The sequence below is a fragment of the Tenrec ecaudatus genome, chromosome 5 (assembly GCF_050624435.1).
Source record: "Tenrec ecaudatus isolate mTenEca1 chromosome 5, mTenEca1.hap1, whole genome shotgun sequence".
In the NCBI taxonomy this organism is placed as follows: Eukaryota; Metazoa; Chordata; class Mammalia; order Afrosoricida; family Tenrecidae; genus Tenrec; species Tenrec ecaudatus.
This window is the reverse complement of record NC_134534.1, coordinates 29,123,131-29,150,246: the sequence shown is the minus strand read 5'-3', so window position 1 is coordinate 29,150,246 and position 27,116 is coordinate 29,123,131. Positions and strand designations below refer to the sequence as shown.

Sequence of the window (27,116 nt, the reverse complement as noted above, 5' to 3'; positions counted from 1 at the left end):
TAGACATCTCTTCAGACAAATAGATATGTCATAAATAGTTTAATATCACTTGATTTTGCTTTGATGATAGCCCAACACCTATTCATCTAATAATTGTTGAACTGCGGTGTTGTTTTTTTTAAATCATTTTACTGGGGGCTCTTACAGCTCTTATCACAATCCATCCATCCATCCATCCATGTGTCAAGCACATGTGTACATATGTTGCCGTCATCATTTTCAAACATTTTGTTTCTACCTGAGCCCTTGGTTTCAGCTCATTTTTTAATTCATGAGAACCTATTTCCACTAGCTCCTATTTAGTTATTACTGACTCAGGTAAAAGATGTATTTTTGATATTAAGGCCACGAAGAAAATATTTCATTTTGATGTTTGTGAATCCTGTGCATGCAGTTGTTGCTCTGCCGGATTCTCTGTGCTAGGCACTGTACCCCTCTTCCCCAAAGCTCCCAGTGTTGACAGATAACTGCTCCCAGTTACCCGGTTCTTTGTAAAGTGTTTGCATTACAAAGACAAAGGTCTGCATGAATATGCATTAATCCGTAATTGGTGATGAAGCTAAAAGCTTGGGATAGGGAGGTGAAGGGGACTGAACTTTGATTAAATATTTATATTAAGCATACAATACTTTGATAATTTTTTAAAACCATTCTAAAGGACAAAGAAGGAACAAACAAAGAAGGCTTTCCTGCTGAAGTAGGCATTGTATGTATTCTGTAAAGCAAGTGGTCATTCACATACAGGACAATATCACCATATTATGGGCAAGGCACCAGCATGAAATCTTCCCTTCAGCATAATATGATTATCAAAATGGAATTCTAATGTTATGTCCCACAGGTATACCGTGTCCTTTTGAAATGTTAATGAATTCATAATAGACCAAATCAACACAATGGAAAAACAGACCTCATTACATTGATGATTATACATGCTATTTGGTCCCACTTTGTATCTTTTTCTGAAATGACAGGATTCAATCAATCAACTTGTCTCTTTAGTACCCTATTAGCAAATATTCAAATATATTCAAATTTATCTCTAAGAGCCAGGGAAGAATAGCAAGTCTAAGTATTCCTTCATTTTGCCTTTTCTCCACAGCAAGGTGAATCCATCTGATTGTGTAGACATGGTTTGTGATGCCAAAAGGAAATCTTTTCTTAGAGACACGGATGGCTCCTTTCTGGGGAGTTCTGGTTCAGTGATTCCTCAGGCAGAGTATGAATGGAATGGAAACCGTCAACTTGGAATCGGGGATTACAGAATTCCTAAAGTGATGCTCACTTTCCCTAATGGAAGCAGAATTCCTGTCACCGAGAAAGCACCTTCTCAAGGTTCGTTGTTTGTCCTCACACTTCTGTTAAACAAATCGTATCACTTTTCTTTTGAATGACTGATGTCCCCAACCAGTAACAGATCCCCTGCTTACTGAACGTCTATTAATAAAGGAGAGATTCCCCTTCATTACTAAAATATATACACATGTTTTCAGGGATTATTAGGGATGCAACTTGCAAATACATTCCCACGTGGCAGGGCTACCAGTGTTTTGGGCTGGAGTACGCCATGATGGTTATCGAAAGCCTGGATCCTGACTCGGAAACACGGAGACTTTCACCAGTGGCTCTAGTGGGCAGTGGTTACGTTGACCTTATTAATGGTAAGTGTTGAATAAAAATATAAAAATGAATTAAACTTTTTCAAAGCATGAACTTTGTGCTAAATGCATGGAACCATCTCAAAAAGTACTTCCCACATAAAGCTAACAAACACTTGAGCATCCTTTGCCTTCCATTTGTAAGGAAGCCCTATGACTCTTGCCGTTCGCTCCTCCTACTAGAGAGCCAGCTCACTTCATCCAAGTTCACCGTTAGAAGAAGGAAGCATTGGGTGGGAAGACATGTTTCTCGAGTGACCTTCATACCTACATTGATAATATAAATATTTTAGAAAAACAATTGTCCCGAGTATCTCCAAAAAGACAATTTGCCTTCCATAAATTAAAACACTGCAAAGGTGAAATGTAGGTTAATTGAGAAAGTGGTTCCCTAGCCTACTTATTTTTCATTCTCATGAATTTTCCTAAGAGTTATCTAAAAAACACTGTGCTTTTCTCATCTGATTCCTTTGACTATCAAGAACTGCTTGGTAAGCTTGAGAGTCCAGGCTCCTTATGCCCACTGTCCGCTCATTGTGGCACAGACGGAAAGTAGCACTGTCCAGAAGGGATCAAGACCAAGTTAGGAGTCCAGGGCTTTTTGAGTGGGGAAAGGTTCTGAAACATAGGCCAAAGATTCACTGTACCTCCTTGAACTGACACTGAGTTTATCAGATTAGTCCTTGTGCTGACTGAAGGCCTCTCATGTGTTGAAAAGCCACAGATTCTGGGTCACACACAGATCTCTGTGCCTTGATAATATCATAATATCAATACTTGATAATCCTAGTACTTGATAGCACTGAAAAATTCTAAGGTTTATAAGCAAAACTGCACAAAAATATCAGTTTTTCCAAACTCATTAAAGAGAATAGAAGCATGAAACAAGGATAATTCAAAGTTTGATTATTTTTTTTTAATATTTTGGGGGGGTTGCTCATACAGGTCTTATCACAATCCATCCATCTACTGTGTCATGCACATTTGTACATATGTTGCCATCACCATTTTAAAAACCTTTTCTTTCTACTTGAGCTCTTGGTATCAGCTCCAAAATTTTTCCCCTCCCTCCACTGCCCTCCTTCCCTCCCTCACCCTTGATAATTTATTTAAAAATTTTTTCATGTCTTACACTGACCGATGTCTCTATTCACCCACTTTTCTGTTGTCCGTCTCCCAGGGAGGGGGTTATATATAGATCATTGTGATCGGTTCCCCCTTAGTCCCCACCTTCCCCTTCTTCCACTCCTGGTATCACTACTCTCAGTATTGGTCCTGAGGGATTTATCTGTCCTGGATTCCCTGTGCTTCCAGCTCTTATCCGTACCAGTGTACATCAACTGGTCCAGCCGGATTTGTAAGAGTCTGATTATTTTAAGGATCTTCCCACAGCTCCTACCTCAACATCTGATCTGCTTGTTGTCACGTGGTCTGCAATCAACCAATTTTAAATCCCACCTTTCAGATCTTGCCAAGCAGAGACACTGTGGCAAGGCTCTAAAAGCAGCCAGTGACTAAGAGGTGCTCTCGAATGTTTGGTTTCGTATGGTGAAGAAAGATGACTATTGATTTAAAGAACACTCGTTTTTGTCAATAAGTAATAGTAGATGGCAAAAATCATGAAGGTGTGGCGAATCACTGAAGCTTAGCCCATTTATTGCACTGGACAGGGGCACATTTTTTCCTACAAGGAAGCTTATTGAATTTCACTAATGTTTCCATTGAGATGTCAATATTCAATATTATTTATTTTTAAAATACTCCTTTTTGACACTCTAAGTTTTTCACTTTTATACTAGGCACTTTTTTAGCAAGTATTTTCAAAACCCACCAAGGTCTATTTTGAAAGTAGACTTTATAGTCTGCATGCTTAAGCAAAGGCTATGTTTCACTCAAGCTTTCAAAGCATATATTGATTTAAAATTCAATTGCAGTTCAGTTATAAATATTGATCATCCTTCCAAGTCAGCCAAGAAATTCAGAGAAGCTAATGAATAAATGCATCAATAAAATTCATCTTTCCATATTCTACTCAATGTTTCATTCATGTGTAATTCCCGCCACTGTACAACTGCAGTGAGATGGAGAAGTGTATCGTGAAGTCATGTTACACCTGTTCTGGCAGTGTCTAGATTCAGGTAGTGGAGTGTCCACCACCTCCGGACATTCTAGAAGGCATAATAGAGGCTTGTCCTCTGAATATTGCAGTTTGTTAATGATGTTGGCTGTCAAAAATATACGATTGCAATATATATATATATATATAGAACAAGAGTAATATATTTGTATATATAGTTCATGGAATATATATATATATATATTCTATGAAATCAATGTCTTTAGCAAAAATATATTTAAGATACCACAGAGTACTATTGAAGAGTGCCACAGTCTCATGCTTGATGAACATGTAAATTAATGAATAAATGAGAAAGTGAAAGAGTTAATGAAACAGTCGTTTAAACATACAGATATTCATGTTTTCCACAGAGGTCCCATTATTAACATATGAATTGTGTTATAGAACATTTTTCAGCAAAAAACCTGAAAAGTTGATACCGGGGTGCCCCCCACCCCCAACCTTACACTGGATAAGATAAGGATCAATCTTTCCTTCCCCCCCCCCACCACACACCCACCCAGGGACTGGAGCTTAAATAGTAGCCTGGCAAGCACGATTCTTAAAGTACAGATAACTATAAATCTACTAGTCCCCTCAATGGCTTCCATATGAATCCTCCTCGGGGCATTACTTATGTTTCGTTTTTCCGGCCAAGGTAAGAAGAAGGGAGGAGTTGCTTCCCTGTCGTTCTTTTTAAGCTAAGGTTGGAGAGATTGCTTGGATGGGTGGATAGATGGATTGACACACAAAGGGTGTAAATGCTGACCTTGACCACTGTAATCTATTTCTGATTCAATGGCCTTCAGATGTTGCACTAAGAGTATTCACGATACAGGGAATTGAAGGTTGGTTTTGTGTGAACTTAGGCCCACAGGATCACGGCTGGTGTGCTGGGTACACTTGCCAGAGAAGGCTGTCCCTGTTCCACAGCATCGTCGCGCTGAACAAATCTTACGAAGTTTACTTCACCGGCACCAGTCCTCAGAATCTCCGACTGATGTTACTTAATGTTGACCATCACAAGGTAAGGCAAGATAGAAATCATTCCTAAGGGTTATTGGTGTTGGCCATTTGCCTATAAGTCTATCTGCTAAGAACTTTTTCTCTGCCCCTGTCCTCTAGACCATGGTCAGTCTAAGAGCTCGTTAGCTCTCAAGGATCTTCAGAGGACCACAAAAACTCCATTAGCACAGGTTCCATGAACCTGAACATGCCCAAGAATACCATATTCTCCCCCATAGCCGCTTGATTTTGCTGCTCAATGTATGAGACCTATAACTTATGTAATTTGCAAGCAAACCCAAATTTTAACAAAGTAATGGTGTCCCTGTAAAACTTTGTTTTCTTGTTCACTGCCATCCAGTTGGTTCCAGTAGTGACCCTTTGTGCAATAGAATGAAACACCACCCAGTCCTGTGCTAGCCTCACAGCCGTTCTTGTGTTTGAGCGCACTGTGTCAGCCACCGTGTCAATCCATCTTGTCCAAAGGCTTCCTGTTTCCCCGCCGCCCCTCTACTTCACCGAGCATGACGTCCTTTTCCAAGGACTACTCTCTTCTGACAACGTGCCCAAAGTATGTGAGACGATGTTTCACCATCCTTATTTCTGAGGAGCATTCTGGATGTACTTCTGGCTAGACAGATTTCTTTGTTCTTTTGGCAGTCCATGGTCCTTCCAGTATTCTTCACCAGCACAATTCAAATGCGTCCATTCTTCTTTGGTTTTCCTTCTTCAATGCTCAACTTTTTTGTTGCTGTTGTTTGTTGTTTTAAATGCTCAACTTTCACATGCAGATGAGGTGATTGAAAACAACATGGCTTGGGTCAGGCACACCAAAACTAGCCACTTGGAATTAAATTTTTATTCTACACTGTTAGGATTATTTATACACATCATATATATATATACCTCTTTGAAATTTACTTTAGAAATTATAGTACACTATTAATATATCTTCAATAATGTCAGTTATTTGCTGTAAAGTGAATTGAGTTGTGTTCTTTCAATGTTCTAGAATACCATATTCTTCAGTGGCAGAATGGGTTACACTGTGGGCTGCTAGGCAGGAGGCCAGCAGATTGAGCCCCACAGCCACTCCACAGGAAAAATATGAAACTTTCTGCTCCCACACAGATTCACAGCTTCAGAACCCTCTGCAGGATGGGTATGAGCTGGAATCAACTTGAAGGCAGTGTGATGACAAGAGTTTTATAATCAGATTTTCTTTTCAAGGTGAATGACACTTCCAATTCCTAGAACAGTGGTTCTCAACCTTCCTCATGCCGTGACCCTTTCATACAGTTCCTCATCTTGTGGTGACCCCCAGCCATAAAATTATTTTCGTTGCTACTTCATCTGTCATTTTGCTACTGTTATGAATCATAATGTAAATATCTGATATGCAGGATGTATTAGGCAACCCCTGTGAAAAGGGTCGTTTGACCCCCAAAGGGGTCGCAACCCACAGGTTGAGAACAGCTGTCCTAGAGTGTTAGGAATGTGAAGCAAAGGTGATGATAAGTGAAGTAAAGAGAGGAGTTAAGAAAGGAAATACCTACTTCTCAGGTGGTAGCAGTCCGATACTTTCCGTTGCTAAAAATGCCTGCTGGGGTTTCATCAAGTGCAATGTAGCCGAGAGGAATGACTGAGAGCCGAATGAAGGCTGAGCATGATAGTGGGGCAGGAAGAAAGTAAAAGGAAACAGAGGAAAGAATTAGGAGGCAAAAGACACTTGTAGAGGAATAAATACAGGCATGTACATATGTAAAAATATATTTATATATATAATGATAGGGATATAGGTCTATGTATACATATTTATATGCTAAGTTAAAGTAGCAGACGGATATTGGATCTCCACCCAGGTAATCCCTCAATGCAAGAACACTTTTGTTCTAATAACCCGGCATTCTGTGATGCTCACTTTCCCTGGAACAATCACTTTAGACAAAATGGGTGTATAAGAAAGTGTGGTGAAGAAAGCTGATGGTGCCTGGCTATCAAAAGATACAGCATCTAGAGTCTTAAAGGCTTGAAGATAAACAAGCGGCCATCTAGCAGGGAAGCAATAAAACCCACATGAATGAAGCACACCAACCTGTGTGATCACAAGGTGTTGACGGGACCAGGTATCCGGCATCAGAAGACACTAAACAAACAATTATATTGATGCGAATGAGAGGGTCAGAGTGAAGACCTAAGGCCCATCTGTAGACAATTGGACATCGCCTCAGAGAAGGGTCACAAGGAAAGGATGAGCTGGTCAGGGTGCAGTGTAGCACCGATGAAACATATAACATTCCTCTGGTTCTTTAATGCTTCCTCCCCCGACATTCATGACCCCAGTTCAACCTTACAAATTTGGCTTGACCAAAACATGGGCACTGGTACAGATAAGAGCTCTTACACAGAATCCAGGACAGATACATCCCTCAGGAACAGTAATAATAGTACCATGAGGGTAGGGGGGAGAGGGTGTAGATGGTGGGGGAACCAATTGCAATGATCGCCCTATAACCTCCCCCACCCCAGGGTGACAACAACAGAAACATGGGTGAAGGGAGACAGAGGACAGTGTAAGATATGAAGATAATATATAATTTATCAAGGGTTAATGAAGGTGAGAGAGTGGGGAAAGAGGGAAATAAAGAGGAGCTGATGCCAAGGCTCACGTAGAAAGAGTTTTGAAAATGATTATGGCACTATATGTACAAATTTACTTGATAACAATGGATGCCTGGATTGTTATAAGAGCTGTAAGATCCCCCAATAAAATTATTTATTAAAAAAGAAGGGAAAGGAATGCCTTGTAACGATCTTTGCTCCTGTCTCTCATGAATTAATCTAATTCATCTTCAGATCCCTTTGAGTGTTCCTTCGGTACCCAGACTCTGCCCGCTTCTACCGCCTCCACTACTACCATCCACTTTGATCCACTAGCATCTTTTCGCTGCATCAAGGCACCTGCCTCCCAGTTCCCCTTCCTGCTTCTACTTTTCCTTCTGTAGTTGATTCTGACCACAGCAGCCAGGGAGGGGCTTCCAAAACACAAGTCAGAGCAGGTCACTTCTCTTCCCCAAAGCCTCCAATGTTTCCCATGCTTCTCTGTACAAGAACCAGAGTCCTCGTCACGTCCTACAAGGCCCGTGGGAATCCCTGTGTCCCATCCCTTCCCTCTCATTCATCCTCTTTTTCTTTTCCAGTCACACTGGTCCATTTGTCATTCCTCAACACACCAGGCAATCCGCCAACCTTACCTTGCTTTTAACTATTGTGACGGCCTGGAATATTCTACCCTAGGTAGCTGTCTCACCCACCTGCTTCAGATGCTTGCTCAAACCCAATCCCTCAAAAGGCCGACCCTGTCCACCTCTCCTTGAATTGACTCTCCCAGTTACTTACTCTGCTCTTTTCCCCCATAGCACTCATCATCACCTAACATGGTCCATACTTCTTATTACTTCTATCATTTCCGGCCTCCCTTCCCGCTCTAAATGAAAGCTCAAAGAGACCAGGGGTTTTTGCTAGAGAACTGAATAGTGCCTAAGAACCCTGGTGGCATAGGGGTTACAGGTTGGGCATGCACTGCAAGGTCAGCAGTTCGAAACCACCAGCTTCTCAGTGGGAGACAGATGAGGCTTTCTCCTCCTAATAAAGAGTTACCGTCTCAGAAACTGACAGGGGCAGTTTGACCTTGTCCTATAGGGTTTCTATGAGTCAGCATTGACTCAATGATAGTTGCTTTTTTTTTTTTTGGAGAACAGTGCCTGGCTCAGAGTTGACATTCAAGTTTTGGTTTTAAGATATGACAAAATAACGATGTATAAATTACCAAGGGCACATGAGGGAGGGGGGAGAGGGGGGGGGGAAAAAAGAGGACCTGATGCAGAGGGATTAAGTGGAGAGCAAATGCTTTGAGAATGATTGGGGCAGGGAATTATGGATGTGCTTTATACAATTGATGTATGTATATATTAGGTTGTGATAAGAGTTGTATGAGTCCCTAATAAAATGTAAAAAAAGAAAAGAGGAGAAAAAAAATGATTAGGGCAAAGAATGTACAGATGTGCTTTATACAATTGATGTATGTATATGTATGGACTGTGATAAGAGTTGTATGAGCCCCTAATAAATTGTTTTAAAAAAAAGAAAAGAAAAAAAAGAATTATTAAGATGAAAAAAAAATTTAAGTAAAAGATAATACTTTTCATTTTAAAAATAAGTAAGGTTAACTACACACTAATATGACAGCTACTGTTCTGCACCTCCACAGGCAACATCAAAAGAAAGCTGCAAGCAACACTGGGTTTAGCTTACTTGGCTCCCTGACCTTTGATTGTTACGTTTCCCTGCCCTTACAAAAGCACTTGCTTGATGGTTATATCTTATAGTGTGAAATGTAGGGAGAATAATCCTGAAAAATGGACAAAGCAGAATCATAACACATAGTTATGTTTACTGATCTTTAAGCCTTCTACCAAATTTTTCTCCAAGCTAAGCATTTTTCCCCACCATCGATGAAGTACTGGACCTGATTTCATGGTGCACATTACCCCTAGTGTCACTAAGCCTCCTTTCCGCCCACTCGTGGCTTGCAAAGCTTATATTGCACTTTGCTCAAAGGAATACTTTCACCGTCCTTTACATTTTTCTACTGAGCACACTCACTCTGCATTAGGAGTTACCTTGTGACGTCTATGACAATGGCTAAATGTAAGCCCATTGATCAGCTTCAGTCGGATAGTTGTTCCTAATCCATAAAAGTTAGAGTTCATCTTTTAAATGTTTAGAGGGCCTTCTAGAGTGCCAAATTGTAACTATTCTGTCTCATTGCTCGCTTAAGACTGAAACGACTGTTTCCTTTTCACAGGCTGTTCATGTGGGCATCTTTTTTTCCACACTTCAGCGTTTGGATGTCTATGTGAATAATTCATTGGTTTGTCCCAAAAATACAGTATGGAACTCCCAACAGAAACAGTGCAAACATAGTAGGCCCCGATACACAGGTATGGTATACGTACAGCCAAATGTAGCCCCTGTGATATATGTTCTCAGTGGTCTATAAAATCCTTTTTAATGTCTCATTACTACAATTTTAGTTCCTTAGGGTGGGGAATCTGGTGGTATAGTGGGTTATGAGATCGGCTGCCAATTGCCGGGTCTGCAGTTTGAAACCACCCTGCGCTCGGAGGGAGAATGATGAGGCTTTCTGCACCGGTAGAGATGTACAGCCTTGGAAACCCCAGGGGGCAGTCCTCCTTTGTCCTCTAAGGTCAATACTAAATCAGAATTGACTCACGGGCAGTGAGTGAGTTTTAGGATAAAGAATAACTGTGAGTTAAATAGAGTCGAGGCTTTCTACTCCCATAAAGACTACCGGCAACAGAACCCCACAGAGGCAATATGAGGATCCCTCGGAGTTAGAATGGACTCAGTGGCAGTGAGTTACAGTCAACAACAAAAGAACGAAGGTCACAATTAGTGTGCTAGTCACAGTCCACTAGGAACAAAGATGTGCTCCTCTTGCCATGTGTCTCCGGAAAATGACACTTGACGAAGCTTTTTCTAGCTCCATATGTGCGGATGAAAGGGTCTCTGTCTGAAGGACATGCCTTTGCCCCTGGGGAATGTTCTCATAACCTGGAGCCAGTTGTTCCTGTGTGCACAAAAGGTTGTCACTTAGAATTTCTACCCTACGTCGGCTTTAGTTCATAGAACTCAGAACCTCAATAGGAGGCGGCTTCAAAGGTTCATGGAAAAATGGAGTGAAAAGTTCATAGAAAATTTCCATGAACTTTCTGAGGCTCCTAGGAAGCTTGCCAAGAAGGCCAGGATATTCCATTAATTGAACACCATGGAGCAGATCGGATCAAAGGAACTCCTGATTGAAATAAAATATTTAGAAAAAGCTACGTGCCTCCATTTACCAGTATTTATAAAATAGGATTTAGCTCTGCTCTTTGAAGACTTGGTCAGACAGACCAGGGTCTTACCCACAGTTCCTACACGTTGGTATTTATTATTTTCACATGCAGTCCGTAATCTTGGCCAAACATTTAGAAACATGTGCTATAGCTCAGGATGAATGGGAAACCCATATTCTTGGAATAAGCCCTCTTTCTACTCCGTTACCAATAACTAATGTTTCCAGAGGCGTTACTATGCACTGGGCAAGTTTCTGAGAGCTTTACATACTCATGATAGTCTAATAACTATTGGATTCTAACTCATTGTATAACTCATTATATTCTAATAACAACCCTATGAGGTAGGTACAGATAAGTAAACTGAGGCCAAAGAAGTGAAGATACTCATTGATATTATGAATCGGATAAGGGCAGAGCAAGTGAGTCTATCTAAGAACCCACCCGCAGAGTGAGCCCCTCGACTGTATTGGCCCTTATAGGTTCAGAGGTTAGTGCTATCATTTCTTACATACAAGTGATTGTACATATTTAGAGCTTAATTTTTATAGCACTTTTATTAGCACAATAAAACCAAAGTCGCTGCAGTGGAGCCCATTCTGAGTTAGTGTTCCTGTAGAACAGAGTGAAGCTGCCCTTGAAGTCTGAGACTGTGAGTCTTTAAGGCAGCAAAAGCCTCATCTTCCTCCTGCCCAGCAGCTGCTGGTTTCACACTGCAGACTTTGCAGTCACAGCGCAATGCATCCTCCACTTTGCTACCACGTACTACATAATCCAAAGTCAGGAAATTAGAAATTGTCTCAGCTCTCTTCATGTAGAGAATTGATAACACAGACGCAGGAGGGCTAGTAAAGCCAAAAGAGGATTGTAACTGAAACTAGATGCTACTCCGTGAGCCAGGGAAGGGTTGGGTACACACACATCCATATATATGAGGGGATTCAAAAGGTTTCTGGAAATATATCATTATCTTTTAATTCCATTTTCACACTCATTTCTGAAGTCTTGTAGTTAACTCAAGTTCAGTCTCTACTGTGTCGTTCGTAGAACTAAAAGAGTGGTTCTCTTGACGGGCAGTTTGTACGTGGAAATTTAGGAAACAGAGACATGTGAACATGGGAAAATGTTCCTGACCCTAAGGGTGATGCAACATAGAGAGTGGAAGGCCATGGGATTTGGAGTCAGACAAATTCCCTCCCTTCCAAGTTATATGACCTTAACAAGTTGTTTAACTTGGCTTACTCACCGTGTCTTACACACTACCTGGGCCCTCACCGGGCTGAATAAATAGTGGTAGATACATTTATTTGGGCATTATTTTAATGCATTTATTTGTTTTATTGATAAGAATCTCACCCTCTAGGGATCTGCAGCAGTTATTGAACTTAGACAGATAGCTCCAGCACCCATTGCCATTAGTGTTAGATTGGCCTCTGATGATAGAACAGCTTCTATAAATAGAAAATATGGGATATTGATTACAAATTTTTAAATGCTACATTTTAAATTCCTGTTTTGCAGTGCATTCTATGTTACCCCAGCATTTTATTTATTAAAAAATAACAATACCACTGTTTTCTTACAGACCTAGGGGTTTGCTATTATTGTTTATAAAAGTAGGAATGTTTTTTAATGCATTTGGTGAATTGGCACTTGGGTTGCAAATTAATATGTAAATATATTTTTAAGTTTCCCCAAAGTTTTACTATGTCCACGTCTCTCCTCCTTCCATTGCATGAGAAAATCACCCAAGACAAGTGAGTAGACATAGTAGCTTGAAAATAACTTCAGCTCATAATACAAAAGCACATGTATTACACTCACAAAACTTTTAGGACAAACGTTTATCTCGAAGCTCTACGACTCGGCAAAATAAGTACATTTAGAAATACTGGCATGATTTTTAATACTATCATGTAAAAAGTTTCATAGGGACCCAGTTGATATGAATCAGAATCAACTCGGTGGCAGTGAGTTTGATATTGCATTTGCCAAGAATACTATTTTGTTTCTAAAATTTATTTTAATTATTTTTTAGTAAGCTTCATTATGAAATATGATGAGAATCTGCCACAAGCTCCTTATACTACTGCTAAACATTACAACCTTTAGACTTAATTTGTAATAGTGAAATTGTTACAAGGACTAAGATGTTATCAATACATGAATCTTACATATATTTATATATTTGTGTGTCCAAAAATTTGCTCCCTACTTGTTTTACATTCATTAAAGATTTTTCAGGCTGAACTTTAAATCTGTCCCATTGGTATAAGTTCCTTCTGAGATGTTTTAGTATATGCTTGATTTTTTTACCTGCTTTGATTCTAGATAAAAATTAAAACCATTGAATTATAGGTGTTTCTTAAGAGTTTGTTAGTAGTACTGTAAAAATTAGATGTGTACTAAAGTTAAATATATATGTTTAAATTACCAAATACCTTGGGTCTAAATTGTGAAATTTTCTAAGTACAAATTGCATCACCTGTACATTATAGGCTATGAGTCCCATATTAGATTTGAGTTTCTCATTCATACTGTCTATAGCTTTTTAAAAAAATACAATATATAATGATTATTAATGCTATAATAAAGAACCAGCTTTAATTTTGCATGTCAGTTCTGTAATATACCTTTTCAAAATATATGCTCTATTTTTAAAAAATATCTGTTCTTATGAAGTAAATAGTTCAATCAAAATAAGGAATGATAATATTGAATGGTTCCAGAATTTTCTAAATTCAAACAAAATATTAACTCCCGCATGATAACTGTAGGAAAGAGTACGCATCTGCTTACCTGTGCTGTTTTGGGTTTTTCTCTGTGTAGAACAATTCCTTCCTACTCTGGACCCCACTGCCCTTGGAGAAAACTACTTTGACAGACTCTCCCAGATGCTTCACGTGTTGGTTAAAGGCACCACACCAGTGGAAATCCACACCTCTGCAGTCATATTTCTTTCTTTCCAACTCCCTGCTGTAACCGAAGAGGACTTTTACAATTCCCACAATCTGGTTAGAAATCTTGCCTTGTTCCTAAAGATACCAAGTGACAAAATCCGTGTCAGCAACATAAGACGGGAGACGAGTCTGCGGAGCAAGAGATCCACGGGACTCACGATCGAATTAGAAATCGGAGACCCTCCCCCTCAGTTCCTGAGCAATGACACCTCAGGTAAGAGTCACAGAGGTCTGAGACAGGAACGCGATGATCAAATTCACATCTGTACAGAACCCTGTCCCTGCCTGGTGAGGCAGACCTCAGGAAATCTTCCCATTCCCACAACCTGAGCTCTGGTAGGGCCCGGAGAACCTTTTCTCTACTCCTGTAATCTCAAACTATTTCAGTTTGGTAAAGGGATTTCCACTTGAATTTGTTCTTGTGGCAATTAATAAAAAGATGCACCTCGTGGTTTCAAACTGCTGACCTGGCAGTTTGCAGCACAATGTGTAACCACTATGCCACCACGGCTCCCGAAGAAGACCCAGGAAGGCCTACTTAAAGAGGTGACCTGATAGACGAAAGATTAAACTGATAAAAAGAGAAGGCAGAGAGGGCTTCCGGCTGAGGCTGGAAAGAGTATGATGCCTTTGAAGAACTAGAAAGACCCAAGGGTCCAGGCTGGACAGCTGGCGGGAGGTGGGGGGGGGGCAGTGGACAAGCTGCTGCAAACAAGTGAGACAGCTCCACAGGTGCTACAGGCTGGAGAGGTTGGTAATCCAAAAGAACTGTGAATGTTGTCTCACCGGTAGACCCTGGGAGATGCTGAGCAGTGGGGTGGTGGGGTAGACCTCCACGGTGCAAAGAACATGTTCTTTAATTCAAATAATGGATTTAATCATCTTCACTAGCCACTGCCTCCCCGATGTGTTCACTTCCAATACCCCTATTTTTATCAGAAATTAAAAAAATCATAATAAGCCAGACTATCCCATCACCAATGGTTTAAATAATTTCCCTGGAATGCCTCCCTTTGGGTCTTTGGGTCAATTCTAAGGTGTTCCGGGTCTAGCTCTCCTTCTATGCTTCTCCATCTACGAAGGGGCTTTTCTGAGCAGAGCCACACGTTTGCCAGTTGTCGTCAGACTCTCTTCTCTGCCTGAGTATCTCCTGAAGCACAGCTGAACTTCGCAACCTTCTGGCTCACAATAGCATCTGATGGCCACTCCCAACGAAGCTCTTGGCCCTGGTGGTCAAGCGTCCCACAGTTACTCTTACCTAGGCATACCCTCTTCCAGAAAATGAAACAGGTTTCTGTCAGGGGAAGATTGGCCACCCTACGAGTGAAACTTAACTTCAAGGTCCCTGACAGGCGCCTTATTTATTTAAGTATTTATTTTTAAATCCTAGAAGGGGTCCTGAAAATATCAAGCCTCCAGATGTTATTTTAAAGGGTAACAAAAATAAGAAGGTTCTGAATTCTCTTCCTGAAGGACAGCATGCAGAATTGTATAAATTTGTAGACTTCACAAAATTAGAAGCTGCCCTATCTCTGCCCAGTATCTTTTCCACTAAACGCTCAGACTTTCTTAAGGGAAGGCGCCCTGGTGGCCACGTGGTTAAGCACTTGAGGCTAATCACAAAGTCAGAGGTTCCAAATGACAAGCAACTCCACAGGAGAAAGATGCGGCTCTGCTTCCATACTGATTCGAGCCTGGAGAATTCAGAGACAGTTCTGCTTTGTCTTGCAAGGTCAATATGAGTCGGAATTCAACTCAATGGCAGTGAGCCTGAATTGTGTTTTTTTGTTTTGATTTTCCCTTACAAGTTGGGCTGCAATGCACATGGTTGACGGTTTGAAACCACTAGCAGTTTCACGGGGGAAAAGCCTGGGTTTTCTACTCCCATATATAGTTCCATTCTGGGAAACCCCCAGGGGTACCCCTAGAAGTCAGCATTGACTCAATGGCCAGTGAGTCTGGTTTGGTGTGCATCGACTTGAGTACTGGGAGATGTTCTCATCTTCTGCAACGAAACGGTCATCACTCATCCTTCCCAGGAAGTTTGCATCGGAAACCATTAACCTTGTGAGCCCTGAGCCCTGCCCCAACTTTCCCGATTCTATCAGTTTTGCAGGAAGAAGGCCCTACTCTTGAGGAGATAAGCCTGTGGAAAGAGCTTCCTGGCGGGGGGGAGGTGGGGGGGAGTTACGGACCAGACTGTTTACAGAACCAGGAAAAGCAGATCAGATCGCCCACTATGTTCTCTGCCTGGTTTCACAGTTTGTTTTCTTGCACCAGCCCTGAGTTTCCTTGCACTTACAGGATCAGGGCTTTGAACCCAACATGGGCTCTCTTCCCATTAAGTTAGTCTGTGAGTTGAAATGGTGCACATACAGATTACCCAAGGGCTTGTATAAATCACTGGTCAGCTGGCAAATGTAACAGGGTCCAGAATTTACCACACTCGCCATTTGATGTCCAAAGTAACATTAGCTTGTTTTCTATTTGTGATCTTCGTTTCTTCATATTCAATTTATCTCAGCCCCTAGTCTCAATTTGCTAGTCTAGATAGAGAAGAGGGGCAGAGAAGGGGGGATGGTGAATACTAAATATTTCCCAGACATAGACTGGGGTAGGGTTTCCCATCTTGAGGAAAGCCCCACAAGTTGGCATGGAACCGTAGCTCAGCAGGATTACTCAGAAGTGGTCAGAAAGATGTGTGTACAGTGGTATTCCCATCTCCCCCACAGCCTCCGCATAGTGTCAGGATATCCAGAAGTCCCAAGGTATCCTAAGATGTCATTGGGGCTAAAGCAGTCTCTGGATGCGGAGAGTCCTCAGGCCGGAAATAAGGGACCTTCAAGTTAAGGACCTCGGCTTCTAGGTGGAAGTCTGCAGAAATGGATGCCTTTCCATGTCAGCTGGAGACAAGAACCTGTGTGCAGTGAAGACCAGACCAGGCCTGCCACTCTGCACCCCAAACCAGTGAGGACACAGTCATAATATCAAATAGGCACGAGGCACCTTTGACCTGCTACCATGCGGGAAGAGGAGAGCCCTAGAGAGGGGAAGGAAATCAGACAGCCTGAGCCTGTGTCCAACAGAACTCAGGCCATCCAAAAGAGACCTTTCAAGGGGGAAACTGAGATTTCCCAGGACAGGGATTTCCAAAGTGTCACGTGAGAGCCATTGTTCAGAGAGAGTAGTGCCTTCTTTCCCTAGACACACCAAGTCTCGTGGCTCTGCCTGAGTGGGGGAAATTGGGTGGTCTGAGTCCCCAAGGCCTGACTCTTGAGACACAGGTCACAGGTACAAGATAGCTAAGCATGAAGGATTAGAAAGGCCTATCAAACACCAAAATGTTATTTTAGTTATACCTTATAAATCACTCTGACTACAGTGTATAAGATGGCGTGAAAGGGGGTGAGACTGGACATAAGAAAATAAATTTGGAAGTCGATTTAATAACCTAATGGTGATGGCATTGGCTAGAGCTGTGGCAGCGGGAAATGGGTAACTGACTTAGAAATGGGTAACTGACTAGATGTGGCGTTGGGAGAGGTGAAGAAACGAAGGGGCAGGGGAGGTGTCAGGCTTCTGACGAATGAACAGGGTGAGTGGAAGTGCCATTTCATAAGCTGAGGATCCCTATGGGGTCTGCATGAGTGGAAGGAAGATACCAGACCTGCCGAACTCGAAAAAGAAGAACAGAAACTAGCCTTGACACTAACCTTACAAATTGTCAAATGTCCCGAGTAAGTAATTTAATGGCAAATTTGTTCTAAATTATGATAATCCAAATGTCCTAATTCTGTTTTCCCGTAGGTCGGATGCAATTATCTGAACTCCAGGAAATAGCTGGGACCCTTGGACAGGCTGTAATCTTAGGAAAAATCAGTAGTGTCCTTGGATTTAATGTTTCGTCCATGTTTATTATTTATCCGCTCCCAAGTCCAACTGATTCTGGATGGGATAAGGTAAGAAAATGCCACTACAAAAAATCAGCTCTTCCAAAGTGTCTTGTTTCTGAATTATTTTAATTTTTTTCTTGCTATTTCAAGACAAAAGTTTAGCGGCCTTTCTGGTAGCTCTGTGCATTAGACGGTGGACTGCTAACTGCAAGTTACCAGTTCACACTCACCAGCTGCTCCATAGGAGAAAGGAGGCTTTCTGTTCCCATAAAGGTTTACCGTGTCAGAAACACTACCTATGGTCAGAATTGACTTCACTGGCAATCGATTTCTGTTTTGTCTTTGTTTTAACTTTTTGTTGTGAATTGGCTAACAGCTCCTGGGTTTTATATTCAATAATTCATGCACACTTTGCTTCAACACATCCGTGGCAGTGTGGTCTTTGTTTTGCTTCCTCGTTTATCGCTGGCTGTTTTTTCGTGAGATCATTCAAAGGTAATGAAGTAACTGGAAAAACCCACTACCTGTCATTGAACCAATTCCTACTCACAGCAGCCCCATAGAACAGAGTAGGACTTCCTCCTATGGTTTCCAAGACTGAAAATCTGTAAGAGAGCAGACAGCCTCATTTCCTCTCATGGAGCAGCTGGTGGGTCTAAACTGGTAATCTTAGACTTAATCAATGAAAAGGACTGTATATTTAAACCACTATTTTTGGCATAAAATATGCTTTGCTTTGAATATTTGTATTGATTCTGTATGAAATCCATCTAGAGTAACTATTGTAAAAAACGTAAATTTTACATATTGAGCATCTATTTTAACAAACTGAATATTATGCTTAGCCTACCTAAGATGCATTAGCTGCTGATGACAATGTATCATGCAAAAACTCCTTCAATATTCATGTCCTATGCAGGTGACTGCCCTACCAGTTGAAAGGTCTGCGTTTCCTGTTCATCTGGTGGCCTTCGTGTCCTCGCTCTCAGTGGTCACTCAGCCAGTGGCAGCGCAGCCAGGACAGCCCTTGTCCCAGCAGCCTTCCATAAAGGCAGTAGATTCAGATGTAAGTCAAAAGTCAGTTAAGTGAAGGAAGTCAGCTACACATTCTAGACAGTGAGTCCAATTTATTCAGCTTGATAGTCTTGCTCCTTGAGGATTACAGCACCTCGCAGAAGTTGGACAAATGCCAACAGATAGCATCTTTAAGCAATTAAATCGTGTTCTTAGAAATGAACTTTTTCTGTTGCTCCTATTGTGAATATTTTGTGTAAGAAAGGGGTGCTTCTTCCTGTTTTAAGTTTATAATGCAAGCATTTAAAAAAATGCAACAGGGCAATTGTTATATTTCTCTATTTTCCCCCTTTAGGGTAATTGTGTATCGGTTGGGATTACGTCACTAACTTTGAAAGCCATACTAAAGGACTCCAGTAATAGTCAAATCAGTGGTCTTGGTGGAAATACAACAATTCCATTTAGCAGCTGTTGGGCCAACTACACGGACTTAACTGTTCTTAGAAATGGTGAGTCTAAATTTTGCATCCTCACATATATACCCATCCATGGGGACAGTAATAAGTTTAGGATCTGAGGCCTACTCTCCAAGGTGGGCTGTAGACGGTCATCCCCGCAGACGCTGTTGGACCAATCAACCTTGATGACTGGTCCTGAGGCCCCAGGCCTGGTGGCTCCTTTAGTGAAGGTACATGGCATGACTAAGTTTTCCTATCTTTGTTCCCTATATGAATATGGGTATCCGTGGTTATATTTACAGGGTATTTATATACATACATATGTAGAAATGTCCTCTGTCAAATCTATACATTCATGTGTATAATTCCATTTACCATTCACCCGTTCAGCTTGAGGGTCTCTCTGTATATCCACTCATAGATTATTCTTAGTGATTGCAGGACTAGGTATGTCAGAGACACAGAAACCACTGTTGCCTTTAACTCAGTCTCTCCACCAACATTTGTTGTTTCTGTGTTTTTGAACTTTGCTAATAATGCTGGGGTGAGGTGCTATTACACTGTTGCTTTGATTTGCATCTCTTATGACCACTGGAGCCCTGGTAGAATGGTGGGTTATGCAGAGGGTTGTTAACCACAAGATCAATAGTTCGAACCTTTCAGCTGGTCCTCTGGAGAAAAAGAAGGCTATTTGCTCCTGTAAAGATTTATAGCCTCTGAAACCCTACATCAGGTCACTATGACTTAGAATCAACTCGTGATAGTAGGTTTGGTTTTGGAGTTTGGAGGATAGCTAATGTTCATGAATATTTCTTCATGTATCTGCTGGTCACTCGCATGTCTGTTCATGTCCTCTGCTCATTTTTTGATTGGGTTGTTTGTCTTTTTGATGTTGAGGTGTTAAAGTTTTTTCTACATTTTAGAGATGTCATTGACATCGTTTCCCCTCCTCTCTTTTGGTTCTCTCCGTCCTCTTTTGAGGCACAGGAATGTTTTACTATCTAGGAGGTCCCAGTTATGCAGTATGTCTTCTGAGGTCTGTGCAGTTTTCCTTATGTTTGGTAGTGTATTTACGTAAGCCTTATATTAGAGTCCTTAAGTCAGCCCTTTTCCTTTTCTTTTCCTTTAAATTATGAATTGGGATCATAATAGTTGCGGGGAGGAAGCATTAAAGAACTAGAAAAAAGTTGTGTGTTTCATCATTGATACACTGCACCCTGACTGGCTGGGCTCTTCCCCACGACACTTCTGTAAGGGGATGTCCAGTTGCCTACAGATATGATTTTTTTGGTTTTTTGATGCACGATACCTGAACCCATCAACACCTTGTGATCACACAGGTGGTGTGCTTCTTCCATGTGGGCTTTATTGTTTCTCAGCTAGATGGCTGCTTGTTTATTTTCAAGCCTTGAAAACCCCAGATGCTATATCTTTTGATAGCCAGACACCATCAGCTAACAGAAGTAGTAGTCCTCTCTCCCACCCACCTACCTGTGGGTAGTGTTCTCTCTCTCACCAAAGAACGGATCACCCAATCACTAACCCATCCCTGAAATACACTCTCCTGTGCTCAAACCAACACTGTCCATCAGATTGCATGTGTACAGCTTCAAGTAGTCCCTAAGGACCCTGAGGGTGGTTGGAGCACAAAACATAGGCCAAGGATAGAGGGAAACCTCATCAGATCAAAGGTGAAACACAAACCCTCAAGGCAGTTAGCTATAGGCAGCCTGCTGAAACACCAATACTAACCTCCCAAGGAGAGAGCCCAGGGCTCTGAAAACCTGGGAAAATGGCACCCAGTTCCAATAAATCGACCAAAAAAGCAGCAAGCTGCTTCCACAGCTTCAACAAGAAAAGAGAAACAAAATCCAATGCTAGAGGAGCACCAGGACCTAATGGCAATCATAGAAAAGGCAGATGTTGACCCCCCACAGCAAGAAATCTTCAGAACGCTGCTTGAGCCATACAGGACAGAGGGAAGCATTACTGAAAAAGGATGAAATGATAGAAGAGATAAAGGCCATGCACCTAAGGGAAATATAAGAGCTAAGGTGCGAGATAAGAAAAACTTATTGCAACCTCATGGACTTTCCCCAGCAAATGGAGGAGGCAGAGAACTGCATCAGTGACCTAGAGGACTCACAAGCATAAATTAATTAACGTGAGAATAAGTCTAACAATTCCATCAGAGAAGCTGAAGTAAACCTCCGAGCTATGTCTGATGCTATGAGAAGGAACAACATCAGAATAATTGGGATATTGGAGGAAAGCGCATCAAGGAAATCAATGTCCAAAATAGTGATGGAATTCTTGGAGGAAAATTTACCTAGTTTAATGAATGAAAACCAGGCAACCATCCAGTAGGCCGAAAGAATGCCAGATAGATTTAATCCCAAGAAGAATTCACCAAGACATATAGTTGCTAAACTATCCAACTATGAGGAAAAGGAAAAAATTATGAGAGCAGTTAAAGTCAAGCAGATAAGAATATGCTCAGACCTATCAGCAGACATTATGAAGAAGAGGAGAGAATGGAGCAGCATATTCGGAAAATTGCAGGAAAATAACATAAACTGAAGAATACTCTATCCAGTCAAATTATCGATCAAAGTTGATGGAGAAGTGAGGATCTTCTGGGACAAGAAAAACTTCAAAGAATACACTAAAAGGAACTCAGCACTACAAAAGATCCTCACTGACCCAGGATGGGCAGAAGAACAACACTCACCAAGCACATACAACAGACCGCCACCCAGAACAACTCCACCCAGGGACCATCAAAGAGAAAAGAGTCCCCAAGATAACACTGGCTCAACGATGGAAAGAAGGCAAGAATGAATCACAAACAAACATATGTACAACCCACAGAAAAGAAATGGAGGTAGGAAAACACTCAATGCAAGAGGGATAAAATGACATCACAGATTCCACAGATAGATGTAATAACCCTGAATATCAATGGAATTAACTCAGGCCTTAAGAGACAGAGGTGAACAGATTTGCTTAGAAAATACAACCCCTTGATCTGCTGCCTAAAGAGACACACTTCAAGATTACAGACAAAAATAGGCTGAGAATCAAAGGCTGGAGAAAAACATACTATGCAAATAGCAATTCAAAAAAAGCAGGAGTTGCAATCCTAATCTTGGATAAAATTGATCTCAAAGTGCAAACCATAAAAAGAGATAAGAAGGGTCACCATATAAGGCTCAAAGCAACCATAGACCAAGAACCACTAAGCATTCTAAATATTTACTCGCCAAACAAGTGTTCAGCGAAATGTCAATTAAATGTTCCAAAAGATGAAAAAAGAAATCACGTCCTTGAAAATTATAGTAGGTGACTTCAATAAACTGCTCTCAGAGAAAAATAGATTTCTGGGAAAGAAACTCAACAAGGAAACTAAAGATCTAAACACTACAATTAGATGATTTGATCTGATAGATATCTACAGAGCTCTCCACCCAAACACACAATAAATTCACATTCTTTTAAAGCACACATGGCACTTATTCAAAGATAGACTACATGCTGGGGCATAAGTCAGATCTGCATAAATTTAAGCACATTGATATCACACAGACCTCTCTCTCTGACCACTGTGCCATAAGGCTGGAAATCAAAAAAAGGAAGATGAAGAAAACAAGGTTAAAAATAGGAGAATGAATAACTCTCTATTGCAAAAGGAGTGTGCACTGGCCAAGATTAGAGATGAATTTGGGAAATTTCTAGAAACCAATGAGAATGAGAACACAATGCACCAAAACATATGGGACACAGCAAAGGCAGTCATCAGTTTCATAGTAGTGAATGCACACATAAAAAAGGACGAGACTTATGATTCATACACTGGCACAAATTTAACAGTAACTAGAGAAGAGTCAACAAGACAATCCAACTAATAGCAAAAGAAAAGAAATTATAAAAATTAGGGCTGGGATTCAGGAGAGGGAAACAAAGAAAACTATGGAAAAAATTAATGCTGCTAAAAGTTGGTTCTTTGAAAAGATAAACAGAATCAATAGGCCTCTGGTGAATGTAACCAAAGAAAGGAAGGAACAAATTTCAATAGCAAGGATGAGGGATGGAAGAGGGGACATTACAACAGACTCCAGTGGAATCATAAGAATAATTACACAGTACTATGAAGGACTGTACTCCAAAGAATTCAAATACTTGGAAGACATGGACAAATTCTTGGAAAAACAATCCCTCCTTAGACTGTCCCCTTTAGACATCAAGAATTTCAACAGACCCATATCAATAGATGAAATAGACAAGTTTATTAAGGGATTACTAACAAAATATCAGGTCAATTACATCTAATTGTAATTTTTAGATCTGGCCTCTTTGTTAAGCTTCTTTCCCTGTGATCTTTCTCAGAAAGCAGTGTATTAAAGTCACCTACTATCATTGTTGAGCCTGTGGTTTCTTTTTTCATCTTTTGGAGCATTAGAGTGACAAATTTTGCAGGTGTCTGGTTGGGTGCATATATATTTATTATGTTCACTGGTTCTTGGTCTACTGTTCCCTTGAAAATTATATAGTGACTCTCCTTATCTTTTGTGGTTTTCACCTTGAGATCAATTTTATCCGAGATTAGTATTGCAACCCTGCATTTTTGAATTGCTATTTTCTTGGTATGTTTTACTTCAGCCTTTGATTCTCAGCCTATTTTTGTCTGTAATCTTGAGATGTATCTCCTGTAGGCAGTAGATTGAGGGGTTGTGTTTTCTCAGCCAGTCTGCCAGCCTCTGCCTTTTGATGCCTGAGTACAGTCCATTGATATTCCAAATGCAATTGTTTTTAAGTCAATGAAAACCCAATTGGCTTTTTCTTTCCCCCAGGAAAAAATTATAAGATTGAATTTATCCTGGATGATGTTGCACGGGCAGAATCCAGGACATTCAGCCTCCCAGTGCAGTCTCTGTCAAGCAGCAGTGGGGGCAGCAGCAGTGGTGGAGGCAGCAGCAGCAGCAGTAGCAAAGCAGCAACTATAGGTACTGCTGCCCATCTGGCTATAGTAATTAGCACTCTCACAGGTAGACTGCTACTTTTGGAAATATGGCCGCAGTTTTGAATCTGAATGTAAGTAGTTCTTTTTTTAACATAATATTTCTCTCTTCATACTGAGATACCTGTATGAGCATACTTAATACACACTTTGTTCACCACTTGCGCAAGGCACTACAGGGCTCCTAAAACACACTTTCAGGCATTGGGGAAATCATGGCGTTATTAGTGAGCAAGAGCACTCTGCAGGAAGTGGTATAGGTCCTGTGCAGTGGTATGTAAGAATGTTCAGGATGAGCTGCACTGGAAATATTGGGAGTCTTAGAGTTGCCCAAGACAGAAGCTCATCACAAATTGGTTTTGGCGATAGAATGAACTCACTTGACTGAGAAGTCATCAAGTAGTCTGGCTTCTACCACAGCTAGATCCAAGAGCTAACCCGAAATCTCCCAGAACCTCTATCTCTCTCTTGGCTCCATTCTCCTCTGTGCTAGCTTCGCTTCCAGACAGACTCTCCATCCCCACCATCTTCACCACCCAAGGAAAAGGTATCTTCTAGCACCTTCAAGTTTATATTCTACCAGCCATGATGCTAAGGCAGAAAGAGCAGAACGCTTTCTTAATCAATTCAGAAAAAATTCCAAAGCACTGTCATTGTCCTGGCTTAGGTCAACATGAGGTGAAGTGTGATTTCCCAGAAGGAAATCAAGATAGTGACACCTGAAGTAGCAGAAAGAGAGAAGTCATGAATAATCAGTGAAATAAAGAGGAGGGGAGGTCCCTGTGGACTAGAATGATGACAGAAGACTCTCAATGTCACCCGAGGAGCTGCACTTTCAATTTCAGACTAAATATAGGATGAGTAAGATTTGGAGAGCAAGAGCAAAGGCACGCACAATAGGGGTGGGAGAGGAACAATGAAAAATGCAGAAGTGAAAATAGGCACCACCAACGATCCCTGTTCAGCACAGATTCTTCAACCTGCCCTTCCCAAAGTGTGTCTTCCTCTGCTGCTGTGTCATCTCAATTAATGCCATTGTTGCTTCCTCACTGAGATTGATCACCTGTTTCTCCCTTTCCTTCACGCTCCACATCCCTTCATGTGCTCCAGACCGTCTAGATCCAACAACGATGTCTCGTATCTGTCCCTCCTTTAAAGTTTCATGGCTCTATCTAAAGCAACCTCTGACTTGACCTTGGACAATAGTTTCTGAATACCCTGTTTCAGAACCCCTTCAGCCCACCCTCCAGACTGCGGCCAAATTTAGATTCCTAAAACACTTGATCACCTACAAATACAGTCATTTCAAATCCTCTCAGGTTCCCTAACATAAGAAGCACAATCAACACAAAAGGCCCTACAACCAGCCTTATCGACTACAGACTTACCAAAAAAAATTATTCTCCGAAAAAAGTCTTTCCATTCCCATACCCTATTCATTTGAATTGTCTTTTCAATTCAATAAGTGTACCTCCCAGTACCTGCTCAAATATGACCTCCACCTTTCATTCTTCCAATCCAACATTCAATTCTCCTCTCCCTGTCTCCACTTTCATTGTTTATACCATTATCACAGCCATTTCTGTAGTACACTTGTTCTAAACATACATACACACATCTACCTCCCCCCACTACATTCTGAGAACTGAGAATACGACTTCACAAGTCTTACATAGAGTACTACAAATATAGTTTAAAAATGTAAAAATACATACACTTGTTAGAAATATGGTTTAATTGAGTCTCAATCTTAAAAAGCAGGTAAGTCCTTTGCCCTGACTTTGAGGGAAACGTTGCATAGGACTTTTATAGGCAACTTGTGAAGAATTTGACTGGAAGATATTAATCAGTTTGCAGTTGGTTCAATGAATGTGTGAGCAAGGGAGGTTGTGCGACAGGATCACTGTCACAGAAACGAGAGCATCACTGAAGAAACGCTGACACATCGAGAAAGACTTTCATTGGGGAAACATTAAATAATCAAAGTTGAGACTAGGTTTTACATCTCAAGCAAAAAGGACAGAATTAGGGAACATGATCAATTTGGTTCTGAGAGTGGCAAAATAAACTTGAACCTGGAATTTCAGAAACAACAATGAAACAGGAAGGAGTGAGTCCTTATTTCCCTCCTAATGGTAGAGATAAATTAAGCCCAGGTGCCCAGCCTCTCCTGATTGAATATAGAAATGTTTGGAGTTGAAAAATAATAGACGACCAGCACAATATCATATTTTATGTCAATTTTAGCTGAGTTCAGTTTTTCTTCTTAGAAACACACTAGAATTCATGCTTCTGACTGTTGTTTCTGAAATCCCAATAGCTGATTTCATCCTTGCTTTTTTTGTCGCTCTGGGAGCCAAATATATATATATATATATATATATATATATATATATATATATATATATATATATATATATATATATATATAGTTGTTTGCTTCCTCATTAAATGCCTTGTTTTCTAATTACCTTCACTGTCTTTTATCCTGTTTTCCCTTGATAATGTTGATATTTTACCAAATTCAGAAAATTCTGTTCTCAAATTTTTGAAAATTATATAGTTGCTGTTTTTTCCAGATAAATTCCTTTGCTACCAAATATTCTGTCTTGCTTTAAAATACAAGATGATTTTATTAATCATGTTTCATTAAACATTAATAAATTTAAATGCTAAGTTTCTTATAACTTTGCATTCTGAACTAATAATATTTTACTTTTAAGAGAAAGAGGATATTTCATTTAATAAAATGGCAAAAGTTGAATGTGGAAAATATAGAAAATGTGTAAGTAACACCATTGTCTATTCCACATATCCATAAAAATACAGTATTGATTCCAACATTAAATTGGTAAACTTAGAAATAACTAAATTTTAAATATGAATTTTGTCTTAGTCATATGATTAAATATTAGAAAAATTAGCAAACTATATCTTAAGTCACATTATGTGTTGTAACTACTTTAACAGTACTTACTTTTGTTTTCCTGTTTTAGGAAGTCACTCACGTGCTTTTCTGAAGAACATACTAAAGCTAAAAAGACAAGAACTACTTATTAGCTATTTTGTGG

The 27,116-nt window shown here is 40.6% G+C and overlaps 1 protein-coding gene across 1 annotated transcript in view; it reads left to right on the top strand.

Moving 5' to 3' along the window:
• PKHD1L1 (PKHD1 like 1) overlaps positions 1-24,111 on the top strand; it is a 182,927-nt gene extending 158,816 nt beyond the window's left edge. Inside the window, exons 69-77 of the mRNA XM_075550546.1 lie at positions 1,103-1,335; positions 1,494-1,661; positions 4,647-4,804; positions 9,650-9,785; positions 13,533-13,877; positions 17,471-17,622; positions 18,476-18,622; positions 18,926-19,079; positions 23,879-24,111. Coding sequence (XP_075406661.1) covers positions 1,103-1,335; positions 1,494-1,661; positions 4,647-4,804; positions 9,650-9,785; positions 13,533-13,877; positions 17,471-17,622; positions 18,476-18,622; positions 18,926-19,079; positions 23,879-24,111 — 1,726 coding nt within the window. The remainder of the gene's footprint in view (positions 1-1,102; positions 1,336-1,493; positions 1,662-4,646; positions 4,805-9,649; positions 9,786-13,532; positions 13,878-17,470; positions 17,623-18,475; positions 18,623-18,925; positions 19,080-23,878) is intronic.
• Positions 24,112-27,116: the final 3,005 nt, after the last annotated feature.